Here is an 18,842-nt window from a genome sequence, read left to right as displayed (position 1 = left end):
ATTCGCTTTGTGCTTATTTTATGTTTTGTCAAGATTAAAATCAAATTAATTAATGATGAAAAATTGACAAATTATAGGTTAGTGTGTGTATATATATAGTTTATGTATCATTCTTGATTTAAAAAAGGGAAAAAGAAAAATACCTTAAACATAAAATTAAAATAAATGAAACATGTAGTCAATTCGTCTTTATCCTTTGTAAGTGGTAAGTGCTCACATCTGAACCACAACAATTGATAAATTTCATAAACAAAAATACAAAAATTATATTTTTAGAGGTTTAGCTAATTTATCTGAATATTCCTGATTGAGGAGCTTTTGTTGCGTAACAAAGAAACAAGCAGTAATGTGATGGGTAAGAAGTGACAACATGAACAAGAGGTTGGAATTGAATTTGAATTTCTTCTGTAATTTGCAAAAGATGCAAACAAAAAACAATCCTATGTAAGTGGTCACATTTTAACCACAGCTATTGATAAATAATAAATCCTAAAAAAAATATAAATTACATTTTCGGACGTCTAACTAATAGACTAATAGTATATATAAGACCATTTTGATTGAAGAGTTTTTGTTTGCATAACAAAGAAACGAAAGCAGTAATGTGATGGATAAAATGTGAAATCATGAAGTAGAGGATGGAATTGGATTTGAATTCCTTCCAAAATTTGCACAAAAAAAAAAAAAAGAAAAAAAGAAGAAAAGGAAAACAAAGAACAAAAATGAATCATAATCATACATTAATGATTTTAATTTGAATCAATTATTGATATTACTTTTTTGCCTATAATTACAAGCCAAAAACAAATTTTTACTTAAAATTTATTGTAAAAATGTTGTGAATATGTAAAAGCATGAAGTAGAGGTTTGAATTGAATTCAAATTCCTTCTATAATTTGCAAAAAAAAAAAAAAAAATGAATCGTAAACATACATTAATATTTTTATTTGAATCTACTATTAACCATAAAAAATAATCTATTACTTAAAATTTGTTCTGAATGTGTTAGGAAGAATATACTATGTAGTATTTCTTGAAAGATAAAATGATAAATGTGAAAGCATGAAGTAGGGGTTGGAATTGAATTTGAATTCCTTCCAAAAAATGAATCGTATATTAATTAATAGAAGTTATGTTACATGGCTGCTAATGAAAACGTGGAGTGTGACAAAACCAATCTTAGCAGCCACACAAAAAAGGGAAGCCGGACCATACCCAGAATATTCTCACTGCTGGTGTTAAGTGGGTTTCATAGGTGGCTGTAAAGTGAATTCAATTCCCTTCGAATATTCGCTTATTCCCGCTTATTTCCCTCATCGATGCACCTAATTTTTTGCAAACAAATTCACACCCCTCTTCACCATTTGATTCTCCAAAACTTGTTAAAGTCATCTAGATCAACGTGTAAACCATTATGGGCCACTTTTAATAGTGGGGTCTTGGAAATAGACATATACTTGGAAGGAAAAAAAAAAAAAACTATATGCACCTCTATGCCTATAGCCTCTCCAACTTACCAGAAACTCTAATAATATTCACGTAATATTCCTTTGGAATCCAATTCTTTTTCACTATAAATACCCTTTTCCATAGGTTTCAGTTCTCACACAAACATTTGCATTTGGTACTAGGAAGAAGACCCAAAGCGTTCTACAAGAGTGTTCCTGTTCTGATTCATCGAGTTTTTTCTGCATTCTTTTTTAGCAAAACAATGGCAGGAATAGTTGTGGTTTTCGACTTTGACAAGACTATCATCGATTGTGATAGTGACAATTGGGTTGTGGACGAGTTGGGTGCCACTGACTTGTTCAATCAGCTTCTTCCCACCATGCCATGGAACTCTCTTATGGTATGTCCTTCATTTCTTTTTTATTTTTACATGTTTTCTTTTAAGAATAATGATTAAATTCACAATTTTTATTTATGTTTGATTTACGTGTCATCGTGCTTACGTAAATTAACGTTTTTGATTTTTGTTCTTCCGCATGGATGTGACTTTGTTTTGAGGTTTTTTTTTTTTTTTTTTTGGGTGAGAAAAGAAAACTGATTTTCTTGTTTTGGTAAAAAAAATTTACAGGATAGGATGATGAAGGAGCTCCATGCACAAGGAAAAACCATTGAGGATGTTGTAGAAATTCTTAAAAGGACACCTATACATCCCAGAATTGTCCCTGCCATTAAAGCAGCTCATGCTTTAGGGTACATATAAATATCTCCCTCTTTCTTTGCTCTTTTCCATATATTGTAAAGTTTTTCTTTTTAGCAAAGTGAAATAAAATGGTGGCATGGAATTCATTTTCAGGTGTGAATTGAGGGTTGTAAGCGATGCAAACCTGTTTTTCATTGAGACCATTTTGAATCATCTTGGTTTGAGAGACTACTTTTCAGAGATCAACACAAACCCAGGCTTTGTGGATGAAGAAGGAAAGCTAAGGATCTTCCCCTACCATGATTTCCACACATCTCCCCATGGTTGCAGTAACTGCCCTCCAAACATGTGCAAGGTATATTAACTTATTACTACCTTTCATTCTCGATTGTTGCAAAAGTAAGTAGGATAATATAATTTTTTTATAGAGAATATGTAACTTTGGGGAAGTACAATTTTAATCTTTTGATAGAGGATTAAAAAAGAATAAGATTGTATTATATAATTTGTGACTAAAAGACCAATTTTTTGACCAAGATGAGAAAGTTGTTGAAATTAAACCATGTCATGCCGTCACGGTTCTAACCTTCTCTAGAATAATCTAATATTATAATACATAATGGTATAGGGAGCCTCTAATTTTCTGTAAGTGTTATCATTGTTGATATCCACGTGGTTTGTGCTAGGGAAAAAGCTACTGCATAAATTCCAATAGTATTGGAACAGGTTTTAGTTTTCTTTGTGACCCCACTAATAGTATTATGATGTAAAAATTTCTCTAGCCATTGACTGTGGTTGTCTATGTTTGTGAGTTATAAATTTATATTTTTCTGAATTTTGGCTAATTGGGTTTTGTGTGACACTAGGGGCTAGTAATTGAAAGAATCCAAGCTGAGACTGTGGAGGGTAAGAGAAAGTTCATCTATCTTGGGGATGGTAAAGGAGATTACTGCCCAAGCTTGAAACTTGGAGATGGAGACTATGTGATGCCAAGGAAGAATTACCCATTGTGGGATCTAATTTGTGAAAACAGGTTGCTTGTTAAGGCAGAAATCCATGAGTGGATAGATGGGGAAGACCTTGGGGAAATTCTGCTAGGCCTTATCAACAAAATCTCCATTGAAGCAAATGCTCAATTTATTTCCCCTGATTGCAAATTGCAGACCATTGCTGTTTCTGCTCATGAGGCCATGCCTCAAGCTCTCCGAGTTCAGCAATAGTAGCTATAGCTAGAAGTAGTTTGAATTTTGGCAAATGCCAAATCTTAAAAATGATCTGACAAAAACTTTGACAGGAATTTCTTTTCTGTCTTGGAAAAAAAAAAAAAAAATAGGAAGAAGAAGAAGAAGCTTGTAACTTTGTGATGTTCTCTTTTATGTAGATTGCACAAGTACTGTTCAATATACATAAGTTCCAATTTGCATCAACTTGTGCACACATACATGAGACATGTAGTAGCATCATGATAATGTGCACACAACTTGATATTCCAAAAACATTGTATGAGACATGTTGCAGCATCATTCATGGTATCTTGGTACATTAAGAAAAAAAAAAAAAAAAAAAAAAAATGGTATCTTGGTACATTAAAAAAAAAAAAAAAGCGAAAAGTTGGGAACAGCATGATTTGGAGCATATTTTGGGAAGGATCGCTAAAGATGGCAGAATGTTGGAATCTGATGCCATTGCCCAGGAAAAGAACTTTCCAATTTGGGGTTTCATCTACAAAAGCCTTAAGCTTATAGAGGTCATGGACCTAATTGAAAGTTAACTTTTAGACCCTTAGAACAGCTTGCTATCAATTTGAATCCAAATTAACTTGAGCCCAAATGATTGATTAATCCAAATTAAATAGCAAACTCAAAGAGCAGCACTAAGGGATAAAAACTCTTCAATGGAATCCATATTGACTTACTAGACCTCCAGTTAAGCAATGTACATATGCTTGAGCCTCCAGATCTTGTTAGCAACAGAATGCACTAATCGTCTCTTTTCACAGATCAACAATTTCGACTTTCATCATCTTTTGTTTTTTCTTCTTGTAAACCCAAACGAAAATCTTTTTGCAATTACAACAAAATCTTTGACACGGAATTTGCCAACACTTAAAATATATGATCCTAGTATTAATGGTTGTTAAATTGCTATCAATTCTTTACACCAGTTAATTTTCAGTAGATTGCAAGTTACAGACGATTCTATGTGTGCTAGCTACTCACTATATCTTAAGACAACCTCAATCTATCAGATATTTGGTTAAAGTATTCGTTTTGCTGACAAAATTGCAATTTTCTTGTTTCCTTGTTGCTGTGCATATATAGCTTGTACAAGCTAGTACCAAGGTTCTAGGTGTTAACCAAAGGTATCAAAAATAAAACATAGATATTGTCTTTCTTTAATTCGCATAATATTTCTTGATTCTCGCTGGTGTTTGCGGAAACAAATTGATTGTCTCAGACGCACTAAGGAAATCCATAATTGGAGGGATTAGCATCAATCTTATCTTAGAATCTAAGCCACCTTCAACTGTTTATCCAAAAAAAAAAAAAAAAAGCCACCTTCAAGAATAAATGGGGGAAAAGGTTGATGGGAATAATAGCAAGGGGAAAAGACAAAAAAAACAAAGGGGAAAAATAAAAAATCTAGAGTGATGGTAACCTTTTTTTTTTTTAATTTTTTTTTAGAATTTCAATTTATGGCGTACGTTCGATCATCAAACCAATACATCAATCAGTTTCTGGTGTAGACAAGAATTAAATATCAAATCGCTTATTCAACTATTAGAAGCTTTATCAATTAAACTGATTGGAACCCCCATAAAAAAAAATAATAAAAAAAATAAAAAATAAAAAACCATCAATCGGCAAATTTTACCCAAATCCATTAACTCACTCATTAGCCACTTAATTTGGATAAGTCTTGACCTAATCCAATTAAACATGGGTAAAGACCTATTAGGTAATATAATTAAATGAGTCATAAATGGTTAATGGGTGTTTATGTTTCCAACTCAAAAGCTATCTAACCCAGCCAATTGCCACCCCCTAATAGTAACTACTCCCTGTATTACAAAAAGAGAAATGTAATTTGTATGCTTTCAATTCCATCCTCCAGTCACCTATCCGTCACTTTGAAAAGAAAATTTTCAATTCTTTTTTATATTTAGCACTTTCCTTCAATAAAGCATGTGGTTTCAGTTTCAACTCATTCTTCATAAGAGTTGAGCCTTCAAAGTTCAAACCTCTAGGACTCCACTGTTAATTTGTCATCTTCTTTTCTTTTCCTTTAACATTATTGAACCTTTTTTTTCCTCGTTGATTAGGATTGTTTATTGTCCCACTTTGTTGTATCTTTTGTACAAGAAAATGGGGATAAGGTACATTATTAGACTGCATATATACATGTCGGAGGAAAGTAACTCTTCTATAGCTAACACCATTTTCTAATCCATTCCATGAATAGGCTTGGTTAGTGGTTCTGCTTGATCTGCAACTCACATTCCTTCGTTGTGAGTGGTTAGTGGTGACTATGATCCCTCCTTCAATAGTGCAAGGCAAAAAAATTATGACAAATGCGATTCTTCACCTAATCTTCATCTTGAGTGAAACATAAATTGAATGTGTGTGGCATTGCTCAAACATTTATTACCATAACTTTTTGGAGTGCTCTTACACAAAACACCTAACATTACCATGACCTTACCGAAAAAGGATTTAATGTCAGAGATTTATATGTAAAAAAAATACTCATATGAATGGGTCTCACACTTAGCATGGAAAAGATCTTACCTTATGAAACCTGCACTCCTTGAAAACACATTGAATTTAGAAATCAATCTATAGATTTTATATATACACCATTGCTATTTTAGCATAATGTGACTAGTGCTAATAATAACGGCGTTAATAATAGACTCATGTGAAGGTGATTTTGTAAATCTTTAATAATAATAGTGTTAGGCCAAAATTTGTTAAGTGAAATGCAGTGGAGTCAGCCATTTTCATTAATCATTTATTTCTTTTGTTGCATCTCGTCGATCTTGTTACATACAGTGGCAATTCTAGGAAATTTTCTCAGGATATTCCTTAAGAAGCATAAATTATACACTTTAATAAAAAGAAAAATTCATATATTGACAACAACAGCAATTAAAAAACACGCAAATACATAAAGTTTACAATTGTCTTCTATGCATTTTCATATTTTGAAATCGTTGCATGATAGTCTCATTATCAATGCTATAAACTACATCTCTTTCAATGTATACAACCAAGCAATCATTCATCTACTGAATGTAGAATAAATTATGAAGCAAAATTTAATTTTATTGGTATAAAAGAAACTGAGAGTGCTCACAAATTTTTTTTTTGAAGAATAGACAAATATAAAATTTTAAGTTATTATATATAAATTTTTTTTAAGATCAGGATAGTCCTAGGGCTAATATGACCTTAGGGTGGCGCCGCCCCTAGTTACATGATAGTCACGATCTCCCTCATGAAAGTGCTTTACAAATGTGATATGACAACAACATGTACAGCTATTATTAGGACCCAGCAGTGTAAATCTCTGATTAAAAATGCTATCAAATATCTATTGCCTGTGGAAGATATATTTTTTCACCTTTTGCTTTTGTTGCATCCTGTCTTAAAGTATTGTGGGCGTTGTTGGAGATGTACGAACGTGACAATTAACCTTTTAGTGCTAATAATCGAAACATTTTGCACTTATATGGCCCAGAAATAACTCGCATGCGACACTTGTTAAATAATAGCAATATCTTCAGCCAAAAGACAAAATAATAATAATAATAATAATAATAATAGCAATATCAAAATTCAAAAGCAGAATCCACCAATATTTTGGTTTCTACTTTCTAGGATGTTTCGATTGACCAAATGGCATATTGGTAAGGGTGAGGCTTAAGTCCAGTCCATGTAGTGCACTGAACCTATTAAGATAGTGACATATATTCAAAAGTGAATATGTATTATAATCTTAATGTGTCTAATACAACTAGACACTGGAACCAAACCTTACCCTATTAGTAATCAGAACGCCCTGAAGGGAGAAAAGCCTGGTTTCTAGTTGAAAACATCATCATACTTGTGCATTGCCATTATTCAATGTGTAATTGAATACTGTCCAATTTTGATGTACCAACATAGGAAGCCTGGTTCCAATTACATGCGCAATGGATCCTTTTATCTATACCTTGGGAATCTAATAATGATAGATTATATATAGAGACACAGTATTTTTCATAATTTTGTTAGCTAATTTTTTAAGGTTGTAGGTTGTATTTGAAGCAACCTTGCTTTCATATAAACTTACACTTGATATCATTTTTATTGTCACATCAATAACTTTGGAAAAATTGTGTCACTAGACTTATTTGAAAAACGATGGCTTAATGAATATGTTATTTTTTTGTGTATCTAATATATGCAATCACTCTTTAACACTAGAATGAGTGCCATGAGGGTCCACCCCCTATGATAATTCAATAATGCTAATATCACATACTTTTACATACACTTTATCACAATTGTCCTATATGATAGATTGTGATTAGCTATCTGTCTCATTATCATATAAATCCACCATTTTTTCTCTACCACTCACAAGATCGTAAAAATATTTGCATCAGTTTGTCTAAAACTTTTTGTCTATTTTAGCATAAGAAGCTACTTTTCTATTTTACATAATCATTTTTCAAAAACACCCATATCAATCAATTTATTATACACATCATTTTAGTTAAATAATCAACTTTATTCATTTATTATTTTTATTATTGCCGCGGTTGCTTTGAGTTTGATGATTCATTTGGATTTGTATATGGGTTTCTGAGTTTGAGATCTATATTTGAGGATTTCTAAATGGGTGTGCTGATTTTGAGATCTATATTTGATGAATTTTATGATTTGTATAGATTTGCTGAATTTGTTGATAAATTTGCAAAATTTTGCTGGAATTAAAGTTGAGATAGAGACGGAAGAGAATAAGAGGGAAGAGAGAATCTGATGGGTGATGGGAGAAGTCAGAGAAAAAATAATAATAATAAATCCTTTTTTAGGAGACTTTTTGTTAAAAATAATTTATAAAAAAATCTATTCGATTAGCTTTAAGTCTAACATTGATCATAGTGTACTTTCATATTTATTTATTTACGTATGCTAAAAAGCCCTAGAAATATCCATAAACTCTAAAATCCAAGAAATTTTCAAACTCTTTCATAACCATAGTATTTTTAATAGCACAAAATGTCCAATTAAAAATTTACTATTTTTTTTTTTAATAGAGTATCAACCTATGGTGTTCACTTCTGATGATTGTACTCTTTATTATTAGACCAAAACACCAATCAATTTTTGAATCTTAAAATGTACTACTTAAAAATAGTAAATATGACTGTATAAATCTTAAAATGTTATTTAAAATTGAAAAGAAAATACCTTAAATGGAACCTTCAAATGTTGGATCCATTTATTTATATTTTTGTCACGTAAGTTTATGTGAGGTCCCTTCTCTTTCTTAGTTTATGCCCCAGACACATGTTACAGTTGGTTTGGACAACAATCGGTTTGGGCCTTTCAAAAAGGGGGACTCAAATTTAGTACTCTTACAAAACGGGCCTTTGATCTTATTCTGCCACCACTAGCCTGCACATAAACTGATAAACATCAAAGCTCAAAATACAAGTAACAACATATTATAATAAACGACACGATGGAGTTAGAAGAGCCGAGGATCTGGGGAGAAAATGGTAAATTCATACCCTTCAAGTTTCACTATAAAAGGAAGCCATCTTTACATTATTGAACCTTTTTTTTTCCTCGTTGATTAGGATTGTTTATTGTCCCACTTTGTTGTATCTTTTGTACAAGAAAATGGGGATAAGGTACATTATTAGACTGCATATATACATGTCGGAGGAAAGTAACTCTTCTATAGCTAACACCATTTTCTAATCCATTCCATGAATAGGCTTGGTTAGTGGTTCTGCTTGATCTGCAACTCACATTCCTTCGTTGTGAGTGGTTAGTGGTGACTATGATCCCTCCTTCAATAGTGCAAGGCAAAAAAATTATGACAAATGCGATGCTTCACGTAATCTTCATCTTGAATGAAACATAAATTGAATGTGTGTGGCACTGCTCAAACATTTATTACCATAACTTTTTGGAGTGCTCTTACACAAAACACCTAACATTACCATGACCTTACCGAAAAAGGATTTAATGTCAGAGATTTATATGTAAAAAAATACTCACATGAATGGGTCTCACACTTAGCATGGAAAAGATCTTACCTTATGAAACCTGCACTCCTTGAAAACACATTGAATTTAGAAATCAATCTATAGATTTTATAGATACACCATTGCTATTTTAGCATAATGTGACTAGTGCTAATAATAACGGCGTTAATAATAGACTCATGTGAAGGTGATATTGTAAATCTTTAATAATAATAGTGTTAGGCCAAAATTTGTTAAGTGAAATGCAGTGGAGTCAGCCATTTTCATTAATCATTGATTTCTTTTGTTGCATCTCGTCGACCTTGTTACATACAGTGGCGGTTCTAGGAAATTTTCTCAGGATATTCCTTCAGAAGTATAAATTATACAATTTAATAAAAAGAAAAATTCATATATTGACAACAACAACAATTAAAAAATACACAAATATATAAAGTTTACAATTGTCTTTTATGCATTTTCATATTTTGAAATCGTTGCATGATAGTTTCATTATCAATGCTACAAACTACATCTCTTTCAATGTATACAACCAAACAATCATTCATCCACTTAATGTAGAATAAATTATGAAGTAGAATTTAATTTTATTGGTATAAAAGAAACTTAGGGTGCTCGCAATTTTTTTTTTTTGAAGGATAAACAAATATAAAATTTTAAATTATTATATATAAATTTTTTTTAAGTTTAGTATAGTCCTAGGACTAATATGACCTTAGGGTGGCGCCGCCCTAGATACATGATAGTCACGTGATCTCACTCATGAAAGTGCTTTACAAACGTGATATGACAACAACATGTACAGCTATTATTAGGACCCAGAAGTGTAAATCTTTGATTAAAAATGCTATCAAATATCTATTGCCTGTGGAAGACATATTTTTTCACCTTTTGCTTTTGTTGCATCCTGTTTTAAAGTATTGTGGGCGTTGTTGGAGATGTACGAACGTGACAATTAAACTTTTAGTGCTAATAATCGAAACATTTTGCACTTATATGGCCCAGAAATAACTCGCATGCGTCAATTGTTAAATAATAGCAATATCTTCAGCCAAAAGACAAAATAATAATAATAATAATAGCAATATCAAAATTCAAAAGCAGAATCCACCAATATTTTGGTTTCTACTTTCTATTACGTTTCGATTGACCAAATGGCATATTGGTAAGGGTGAGACTTAGGTCCTGTCCATATAGTGCACTGAACCTATTAAGATAGTGACATATATTTAAAAGTGAATATGTATTATAATCTTAATGTGTCTAATGCAACTAGACACTGGACCCAAACCTTACCCTATTAGTAATTAGAATGCCCTGAAGGGAGAAAAGCTTGATTTCTAGTTGAAAACATCATCATACTTGCGCATTGCCATTATTCAATGTGTAATTGAATACTGTCCAATTTTGATGTACCAACATAGGAAGCCTGGTTCCAATTACATGCGCAATGGATCCTTTTATCTATACCTTGGGAATCTAATAATGATAGATTATATATAGAGACACAATATTTTTCATAATTTTGTTAGCTAATTTTTTAAGGTTGTAGGTTGTATTTGAAGCAACATTACTTTCATATAAACTTACACTTGATATCATTTTTATTGTCACATCAATAACTTTGGAAAAATTGTGTCACTAGACTTATTTGAAAAACGATGGCTTAATGAATATGGTATTTTTTTTTTGTATCTAATATATGCAACCACTCTTTAACACTAGGATGAGTGCCATGAGGGTCCACCCCTATGATAATTCAATAATGCTAATATCACATACTTTTACATACACTTTATCACAACTGTCCTAAATGATAGATTGTGATTAGCTATCTGTCTCATTATCATATAAATCCACCATTTTTCCTCTACTACTCACAGAATCGTAAAAACATTTGCATCAGTTTGTCTAAAACTTTCTATCTATTTTAGCATAAGAAGCTACTTTTCTATTTTACATAATCACTTTTCAAAAACACCCATATCAATCAATTTATTATACACATCATTTTAGTTAAATAATCAACTTTATTCATTTATTATTTTTATTATTGCCGTGGTTGCTTTGAGTTTGATGATTCATATGGATTTGTATATGGGTTTCTGAGTTTGAGATCTATATTTGAGGATTTGTAAATGGGTGTGCTGATTTTGAGATCTATATTTGATGAATTTTATGATTTGTATGGATTTGCTGAATTTGTTGATAAATTTGCAAAATTTTGCTGGAATTAAAGTTGAGATAGAGACAGAAGAGAATAAGAGGGAAGAGAGAATCTGATGGGTGATGGGAGAAGTGAGAGAAAAAATAATAATAATAAATCCTTTTTTAGGAGACTTTTTGTTAAAAATAATTTATAAAAAAATCTATTCGATTAGCTTTAAGTCTAACATTGATCATAGTGTACTTTCATATTTATTTATTTACGTATGCTAAAAAGCCCTAGAAATATCCCTAAACTCTAAAATCCAAGAAATTTTCAAACTCTTTCATAACCATAGTATTTTTAATAGCACAAAATATCTAATTAAAAATGTACTATTTTTTTTTTAATAGAGTATCAACCTATGATGTTCACTTCTGATGATTGTACTCTTTATTATTAGACCAAAACATCAATCAATTTTTGGATCTTAAAATGTACTACTTAAAAATAGTAAATATGACTGTATAAATCTTAAAATGTTATTTAAAATTGAAAAGAAAATACCTTAAATGGAACCTACAAATGTTGGATCCATTGATTTATATTTTTGTCACGTAAGTTTATGTGAGGTCCCTTCTCTTTCTTAGTTTATGCCCCAGACACATGTTACAGTTGGTTTGGACAACAATCGGTTTGGGCCTTTCAAAAAGGGGGACTCAAATTTAGTACTCTTAAAAAATGGGCCTTTGATCTTATTCTGCCACCACTAGCCTGCACATAAACTGATAAACATCAAAGCTCAAAATACAAGTAACAACATATTATAATAAACGACACGATGGAGTTAGAAGAGCCGAGGATCTGGGGAGAAAATGGTAAATTCATACCCTTCAAGTTTCACTATAAAAGGAAGCCATCTTGAACATGTGGAAGGCAAAGCAACAAGAAAGAGAAAAAGTGCGGATAAAAAAAAACTTGAGAATTTTTCCTATGCTAAACCTGGGGTTCAAATTTTACAAGTCTTAGGTTTCCTTGGCACCTTTCTCTCAAGACTATAAACTTAGAGGTCCGGGGAGCTTTGCAGCCTTGAGATCATTCTTGCTCATTGAAAAGCTTGTTTTCTTTTGTATAATGAGAACACTAACTTCATTAATAAAAAGTTTATTGATGATTTGCACTTATTGATATCTTCATCCTTCTTTATTATAAAACTCTTAACAGTTCCATCGTTTCTTCACTAAAGTATAGGCCTTCCCAGTGCTTTTTTTTTTTTCTGTGTTATTTGCAGCTTGCGTACGGCTCGGTACAATTGCCCAATTTTACAGATTCTTATTATTGGTGAATGGATTCTAGCTCGCCCAAAGATTCCTGTCCTGTCAACAAGCCCACGACACCCTGTTGGGCTTGGGTTTAAGGACTTGTCACAAAGAGGGACCTCACAATTCCAAAAACAGCTCTCTTGTTGTACTTGTATCCCGCTAAATGGTGGTAGGTTTCAAGTGAAAACCCATGGGTGAGTGAGGTTAGAGTGAGAGAGGAAATGTTGAATGGTGCATGTCAAAGGGCTCTAAGGAATTTGAGATGTTGCTAAGCTTTTTGTTTGAAGGAGTGATTTTGATAAATTTGCAAAGGGATCATCTTCGATCCAAGTCAAGCTCTTTTTGGTGGGTTCTTATTGTGTTCTAGAGAGCTAGCTAGAATCCCAAGGTCATTAGGCTATGAACTTTTGATTAGTTCTGGTAGATAAATGGTTGAGTGTAATAAATGGTGATGGGGCCAATTTAGTGAGCAATCAGTCCAAGGGTGTGGGAATGGACATGGCATGCACCTTGTGGTAGATTTGCTTTCATTCTTTTGGAGTGTATGATTTCCCTACAAACGCAACACCTAAAAGTCGCAGCAAAAAATTCAACATTTGTTCATTTCCCTCCCTTTTTTCCAAAGCTTACACCCTATAGAATTTTGAAGAAAAACTCTACAAACTCTTTCTATATTTTTTTTATTAGATGTGAATTTTGAAAATTTTAATANTCCTTCTTTATTATAAAACTCTTAACAGTTCCATCGTTTCTTCACTAAAGTATAGGCCTTCCCAGTGCTTTTTTTTTTTTCTGTGTTATTTGCAGCTTGCGTACGGCTCGGTACAATTGCCCAATTTTACAGATTCTTATTATTGGTGAATGGATTCAGCTCGCCCAAAGATTCCTGTCCTGTCAACAAGCCCACGACACCCTGTTGGGCTTGGTTTAAGGACTTGTCACAAAGAGGGACCTCACAATTCAAAAAACAGCTCTCTTGTTGTACTTGTATCCCGCTAAATGGTGGTAGGTTTCAAGTGAAAACCCATGGGTGAGTGAGGTTAGAGTGAGAGAGGAAATGTTGAATGGTGCATGTCAAAGGGCTCTAAGGAATTTGGATGTTGCTAAGCTTTTTGTTTGAAGGAGTGATTTTGATAAATTTGCAAAGGGATCATCTTCGATCCAAGTCAAGCTCTTTTTGGTGGGTTCTTATTGTGTTCTAGAGAGCTAGCTAGAATCCCAAGGTCATTAGGCTATGAACTTTTGATTAGTTCTGGTAGATAAATGGTTGAGTGTAATAAATGGTGATGGGGCCAATTTAGTGAGCAATCAGTCCAAGGGTGTGGGAATGGACATGGCATGCACCTTGTGGTAGATTTGCTTTCATTCTTTTGGAGTGTATGATTTCCCTACAAACGCAACACCTAAAAGTCGCAGCAAAAAATTCAACATTTGTTCATTTCCCCCTCCCTTTTTTCCAAAGCTTACACCCTATAGAATTTTGAAGAAAAACTCTACAAACTCTTTCTATATTTTTTTTATTAGATGTGAATTTTGAAAATTTTAATCATTGGAGTGCATTTTTTTTATGTTATTAACAAGCATGTCAAATTTAGTTCAAATCGAATATTATTTACTTTTTGATTAATAAATTTATTTTTATGCATAACTCTATATTACAAAAAACTTAAAATTCAAACATTTAATTAATAACATAATTATCGATCTTTGATCTTAATTTTACAAGTATAAACAATATAATAAGAACATGTAACCTTATAGTTAAATTTTTAAAATCGACGCACAATAAAAAGTTAAAAGATATAAAAATAGTTTGAAAGGTTTCTTTTCAAATCTTTTCCAAACTAGGCTCCTTTGCAGGTTGGGCTACTGATTGGGTCACTCAACACTCTCTTTGAGGTTGACTTGAAGCCATTGGGTACTTTGTTGGGCTTCTTTTGTTTTGTCAAATTAAGTTCTTTCCTAGGCTTCAAGCATTTTTTGCGAAAGCCCTCATGGTTTTCCCTCTTGGTACTGGGGCTGTGTTGGCTCGTGTCTTGGTTCAGGCTTTTCTCCCTTGAAGGCCCATGTAGCTTGGGCTTTTCTTGGGTTTGGATTCATTGTAGCCCGTAAAAAGAAAGGGGCAAAAGACACAAATCAATTTCTTATAGATGCTTATTTTCTACTCTCTTTTTTTCTTGTGGATCTCAAAATTTTACAAAATTTAATAATTATCTCAAAAGAACGACTAAGCAAAATTTTATGCATTTCATAATTTTGTTTTAAAAAGTCAGATCTTTTTTTTTTTTTTTTTTTTTTGCTTTAAAAAAATTTGATATATTTCTACGTACATATGTGACTTTGTTTTTTATTTTCACTTTTATTTAGCTAAAATAGAAGTCCCTAAAAATGAATAAAACTTAAAATCACAAGTGCTAAATCCCTAATTAACCCTAATATAGTCAAGAGTCCTGAAAATAGTGACATAATCTACTCTCCTTTATAACAAAGATAAAAAGAGAACCATGATTCAAACTTTCTCCCTACTATTGTACCTATCAGATTATCCCAAAAAAAAAAAAAAAAAAAAAACCAGTCATAATTAATTAGATAGCTCCAAATATTTTCATGAACTATTCTAAAAGGTATAACTAGAACTCAAACCGCCCCACCGCTCAATGGTAGAACCAAAATCTCAACAAAAGGAAAAATAAACAGGGATTGAAAAGTAACCAACAAAATACTATGATTTGGCAAATATTTTTCTTTTATTTGGATTTGGCAAACATCAACTCAGGGGGGGAAAATATGAGTAAATAAATATGTGGGGAAGTCGGACAATCAATCATGTAGATATATAAAAATGTAGCAAAGTAGCTAAGTCTTGAGCTGCCGGTAATATTGTGTGATCGATCCCCCAAAGAAAAAGTCGAAAAATAATAATAAGAAACAATCAGTCATGTCTGTATAAGTTAAAAATTAAATATATGTACTTGATCGTACTTTAAACCTATCATAATGTTTGCAATTTATGAATGCTATACAAAATAGAATAAAAGGCCAAAATGGGCATTTGCCCATTTTACCCAAAAGATGTAGCAAAATGCTTCTGTTTTAAAACTATCTAGCAAAATGTCTCTATTTTGAAACTCGATTTTTAGAAAATCGAGTTATTTGGAAAAATTCACATGGAACTCGAGTTTCATAATTTTTTTTTTTTTTTAAGCTTGATTGCCTATAACTTGATTTTTAGAAAATCGAGTTTCAAAACAAGGCTATTTTACTAGATAATTTTAAAACATAGGCATTTTGCGACATCTTTTGAGTAAAATGGGCAAAAACCCATTTTTGCCTAGAATAAAATGAGAGTAATCATGCATATTGATTTCTCTTTTCTTCGATTAGATGTGAGTTTAAATTAGTTTTTTGTTGAAATGTCTATTTACTTATTTATTGAAAGTTGGTACAAGTACAATTAATACTTTTTCTATTAAAAAAAAAAAAAAACTTCCAAAAATTATACATAAATAAAGAAGTTAGTACTTAGTGTTTATTTGACTAGCTTATTTTTTATCAATTTATTTTACTATTCAGCTTATTTTTACTACTATTCATGAATCTTACTGCACTTTTTAATACTATTTATGAGTGGCTATATTATTTCAACTAACATTTATATTTATCTATAGTACTTTCAGCAAAATAAGCGGATCTTAAACAAACCCTTAGTACGGGAAAATAATAATAATAATCCAAATGTAGGCCTAACCTTTTTTAGTTATAGAAAATAAACATTTATGATCTATTTAGATACTGCTTATTTAAATGAAACTAAAAACTTATTACTGAAAATATTATAAATAAAGGTAAAAATTATTGTCCTCGTACTTGATCATGATAGCCAATCAAATGAAATGCAATAGACTATAAGGATATGGTCAGACAATGAAATAATATAATAGAAATCAAGATAGTACGGCTCGAATAATTTAAATAAGATAAATTACCCTGGAAAGGTTGACTTTCATGCATTATGATTCTAGAAACTAGAAAGATATTAATATAATTGTACTTAGCAAAAAAAAAAAAAAAGATATCAATAATATACTTGCTATTTGTGTTTGGTCGAATCTCATAAATTAGTGCATCTTTTTATTTTTTGAAAAAAAAAAACATTTAAGGATTTCTTTAAATTCATATATATATATATATATATATTCAAATGCATTTATTTTATCCCCCTCTTGTGCATCTTTTTATTTTTTGAAAAAAAAAAACATTTAAGGATTTCTTTAAATTCATATATATATATATATATATATTCAAATGCATTTATTTTATCCCCCTCTGAATCAAAATGTATATACAAGCCAGTCCAACTTGCAATATATATATATGACCCAACAACAAAAAAAGAAAAAAAAAATTTATATATTCCAACTTGCAAAATAAACAAGTATTAGCAACGTACCCACGCCACGCTACAAGATAAGTCCATCGTAATGAACCTACTCGAGAGTTGAGCCATGTGCACCACATTGCCATTACTGTTGATCACCATATCTTGGTTGATGAGGAGGGTCTTTCATGATGTTCCAAGAAGCCATAGCTAAATCCTTAAGCTTTTGAAGGTTCAATTTCACAACTGTGTCAGCAAACAGCTTGGTATCCTCAGCAGTGTTCCCCGCAGGTATTTCCACAATATAAGATTCCAAAACTATTGTATAAACCCTTCCTTCCTTGTTAATAATCTCATTCACCGATGTAACGGACCGATAATTATGTAACCTATGTTCACCCCCAACAACAGTAAAGCTCAAAATAAGCTTCTCATCATCCAGAACTTCTAATCTCTCTGTGCTTGTTGAAGCTGGTAGACCTGAAATAACCCTAACATCTCTTATACTTCCTACTTCTCCATCACCAACCATAGTACAGCTTTTGATGAAGTGCTTGTACTTTTGGGGGTTCCCAAAATCACGTACAAAGGGCCATGTTATGCTAGCTGGGGCTTCTATGTGTTGTGTTAAGAGAGAAGTACATGTGTTAGGGAAAGGTTCAAATGTGTGATGGGTTTTGATGATGGGTTGGAGCTTTGAGAATTCTTCATCTGTGAGGCTATGTGGGGAAGTTTGATTAAGATTCATGGGTGTAATTGCTGTTGTATGCTTAGCTAGGAGAGAAGTGAAGTGCAAGTGGAAAGGTTTATAATTGGTTTTGGGAAAAGGAGGAGGAGGAAAGAATGGAAAAGAATGGAGGAGGTGATAAGGGAATTATTCTCTTATTTTGAGTGTTGGAAACTTGGAAATTCACATTTCATACTTGGTGGGGGCTTAAGCTTATTATTATTATTATTATTTTCTAATTTTTTAATAACAAATTAATTAAAAAAAATGTATATTCAACTATTATATATAAGGATTAAGCAGTGTATATGTAGTCCTCTACTCTCCAAAACCTTTGCTTTTCAAGCATAAATTTTCGACCACTCTCATCCTTTGAAGGGACGGAATGAAATATTACTTGGTGAGAATAATATTAATTATTACTTAGAGGAAAGATTTGTATTTTCAAAAATTTCTCTGACCTTCCTTATGTTCGAGATGTAGCATATATTTCATTCTAAGCTATCTCTAAAAGATATAAAAGCTTTAAATATGAATTAAAGTAAGCCTGAAATTGTTATTTTAAATCCTATAGTCCCATTTTGGCATTTTCTAATGCAAAACTCTCAAACTCATATCCTCTTTGTCCCCTTGACATGTTATATTTTAATTATTTTCCTCAAAACAAATCATATAACTAGCTATATCATCTTAACAATTATGAAAGAATGCCCTAGGTCCGTATATTTTTTACTCAATTATACACTTAACAATTAAATCGTTATAATTAATGCCATTTGGTAACCCAAATTTTCCTTTTTCTTTATCTTCCAAGAATCTCATATTCACAATTGGGACCGCAATTATGCATTTAATT

At 31.7% G+C, this 18,842-nt stretch overlaps 2 protein-coding genes across 2 annotated transcripts; one reads left to right on the top strand and one right to left on the bottom strand.

The window, feature by feature from the left end:
• Positions 1–1,530: 1,530 nt before the first annotated feature.
• On the top strand, positions 1,531–3,576 carry LOC111996204 (inorganic pyrophosphatase 1). The gene is made up of 4 exons (XM_024028157.2): positions 1,531–1,849; positions 2,078–2,199; positions 2,303–2,504; positions 3,016–3,576. Exons 1-4 carry the CDS (start codon positions 1,712–1,714, stop codon positions 3,367–3,369), a joined length of 816 nt encoding a protein of 271 aa, XP_023883925.2. The 5' UTR covers positions 1,531–1,711; the 3' UTR covers positions 3,370–3,576.
• A 13,589-nt stretch (positions 3,577–17,165) lies between these two features.
• Positions 17,166–18,175, bottom strand: LOC111996210 (abscisic acid receptor PYL2). Its single transcript, XM_024028164.2, has one exon. The coding sequence runs from the start codon at positions 18,005–18,007 to the stop codon at positions 17,405–17,407; it is 603 nt and encodes a 200-aa protein (XP_023883932.1). The 5' UTR covers positions 18,008–18,175; the 3' UTR covers positions 17,166–17,404.
• Between the last annotated feature and the right edge of the window lie 667 nt (positions 18,176–18,842).

This window comes from Quercus suber, unplaced genomic scaffold (genome assembly GCF_002906115.3).
Source record: "Quercus suber isolate HL8 unplaced genomic scaffold, Cork oak 2.0 scaffold_571, whole genome shotgun sequence".
Lineage (NCBI taxonomy): Eukaryota > Viridiplantae > Streptophyta > Magnoliopsida > Fagales > Fagaceae > Quercus > Quercus suber.
This window is presented reverse-complemented; position numbering and strand designations above follow the sequence as displayed.

Coding starts and splice junctions, on each gene's coding strand:
- LOC111996204 (XM_024028157.2), top strand. CDS start 1,712: ATGGCAGGAATAGTTGTGGTTTTCGACTTTGACAAGACTATCATCGAT. Junction 1,850..2,077: donor TGCCATGGAACTCTCTTATG/GTATGTCCTTCA, acceptor AAAAATTTACAG/GATAGGATGATGAAGGAGCT. Junction 2,200..2,302: donor AAAGCAGCTCATGCTTTAGG/GTACATATAAAT, acceptor ATTCATTTTCAG/GTGTGAATTGAGGGTTGTAA.
- LOC111996210 (XM_024028164.2), bottom strand. CDS start 18,007: ATGAATCTTAATCAAACTTCCCCACATAGCCTCACAGATGAAGAATTC.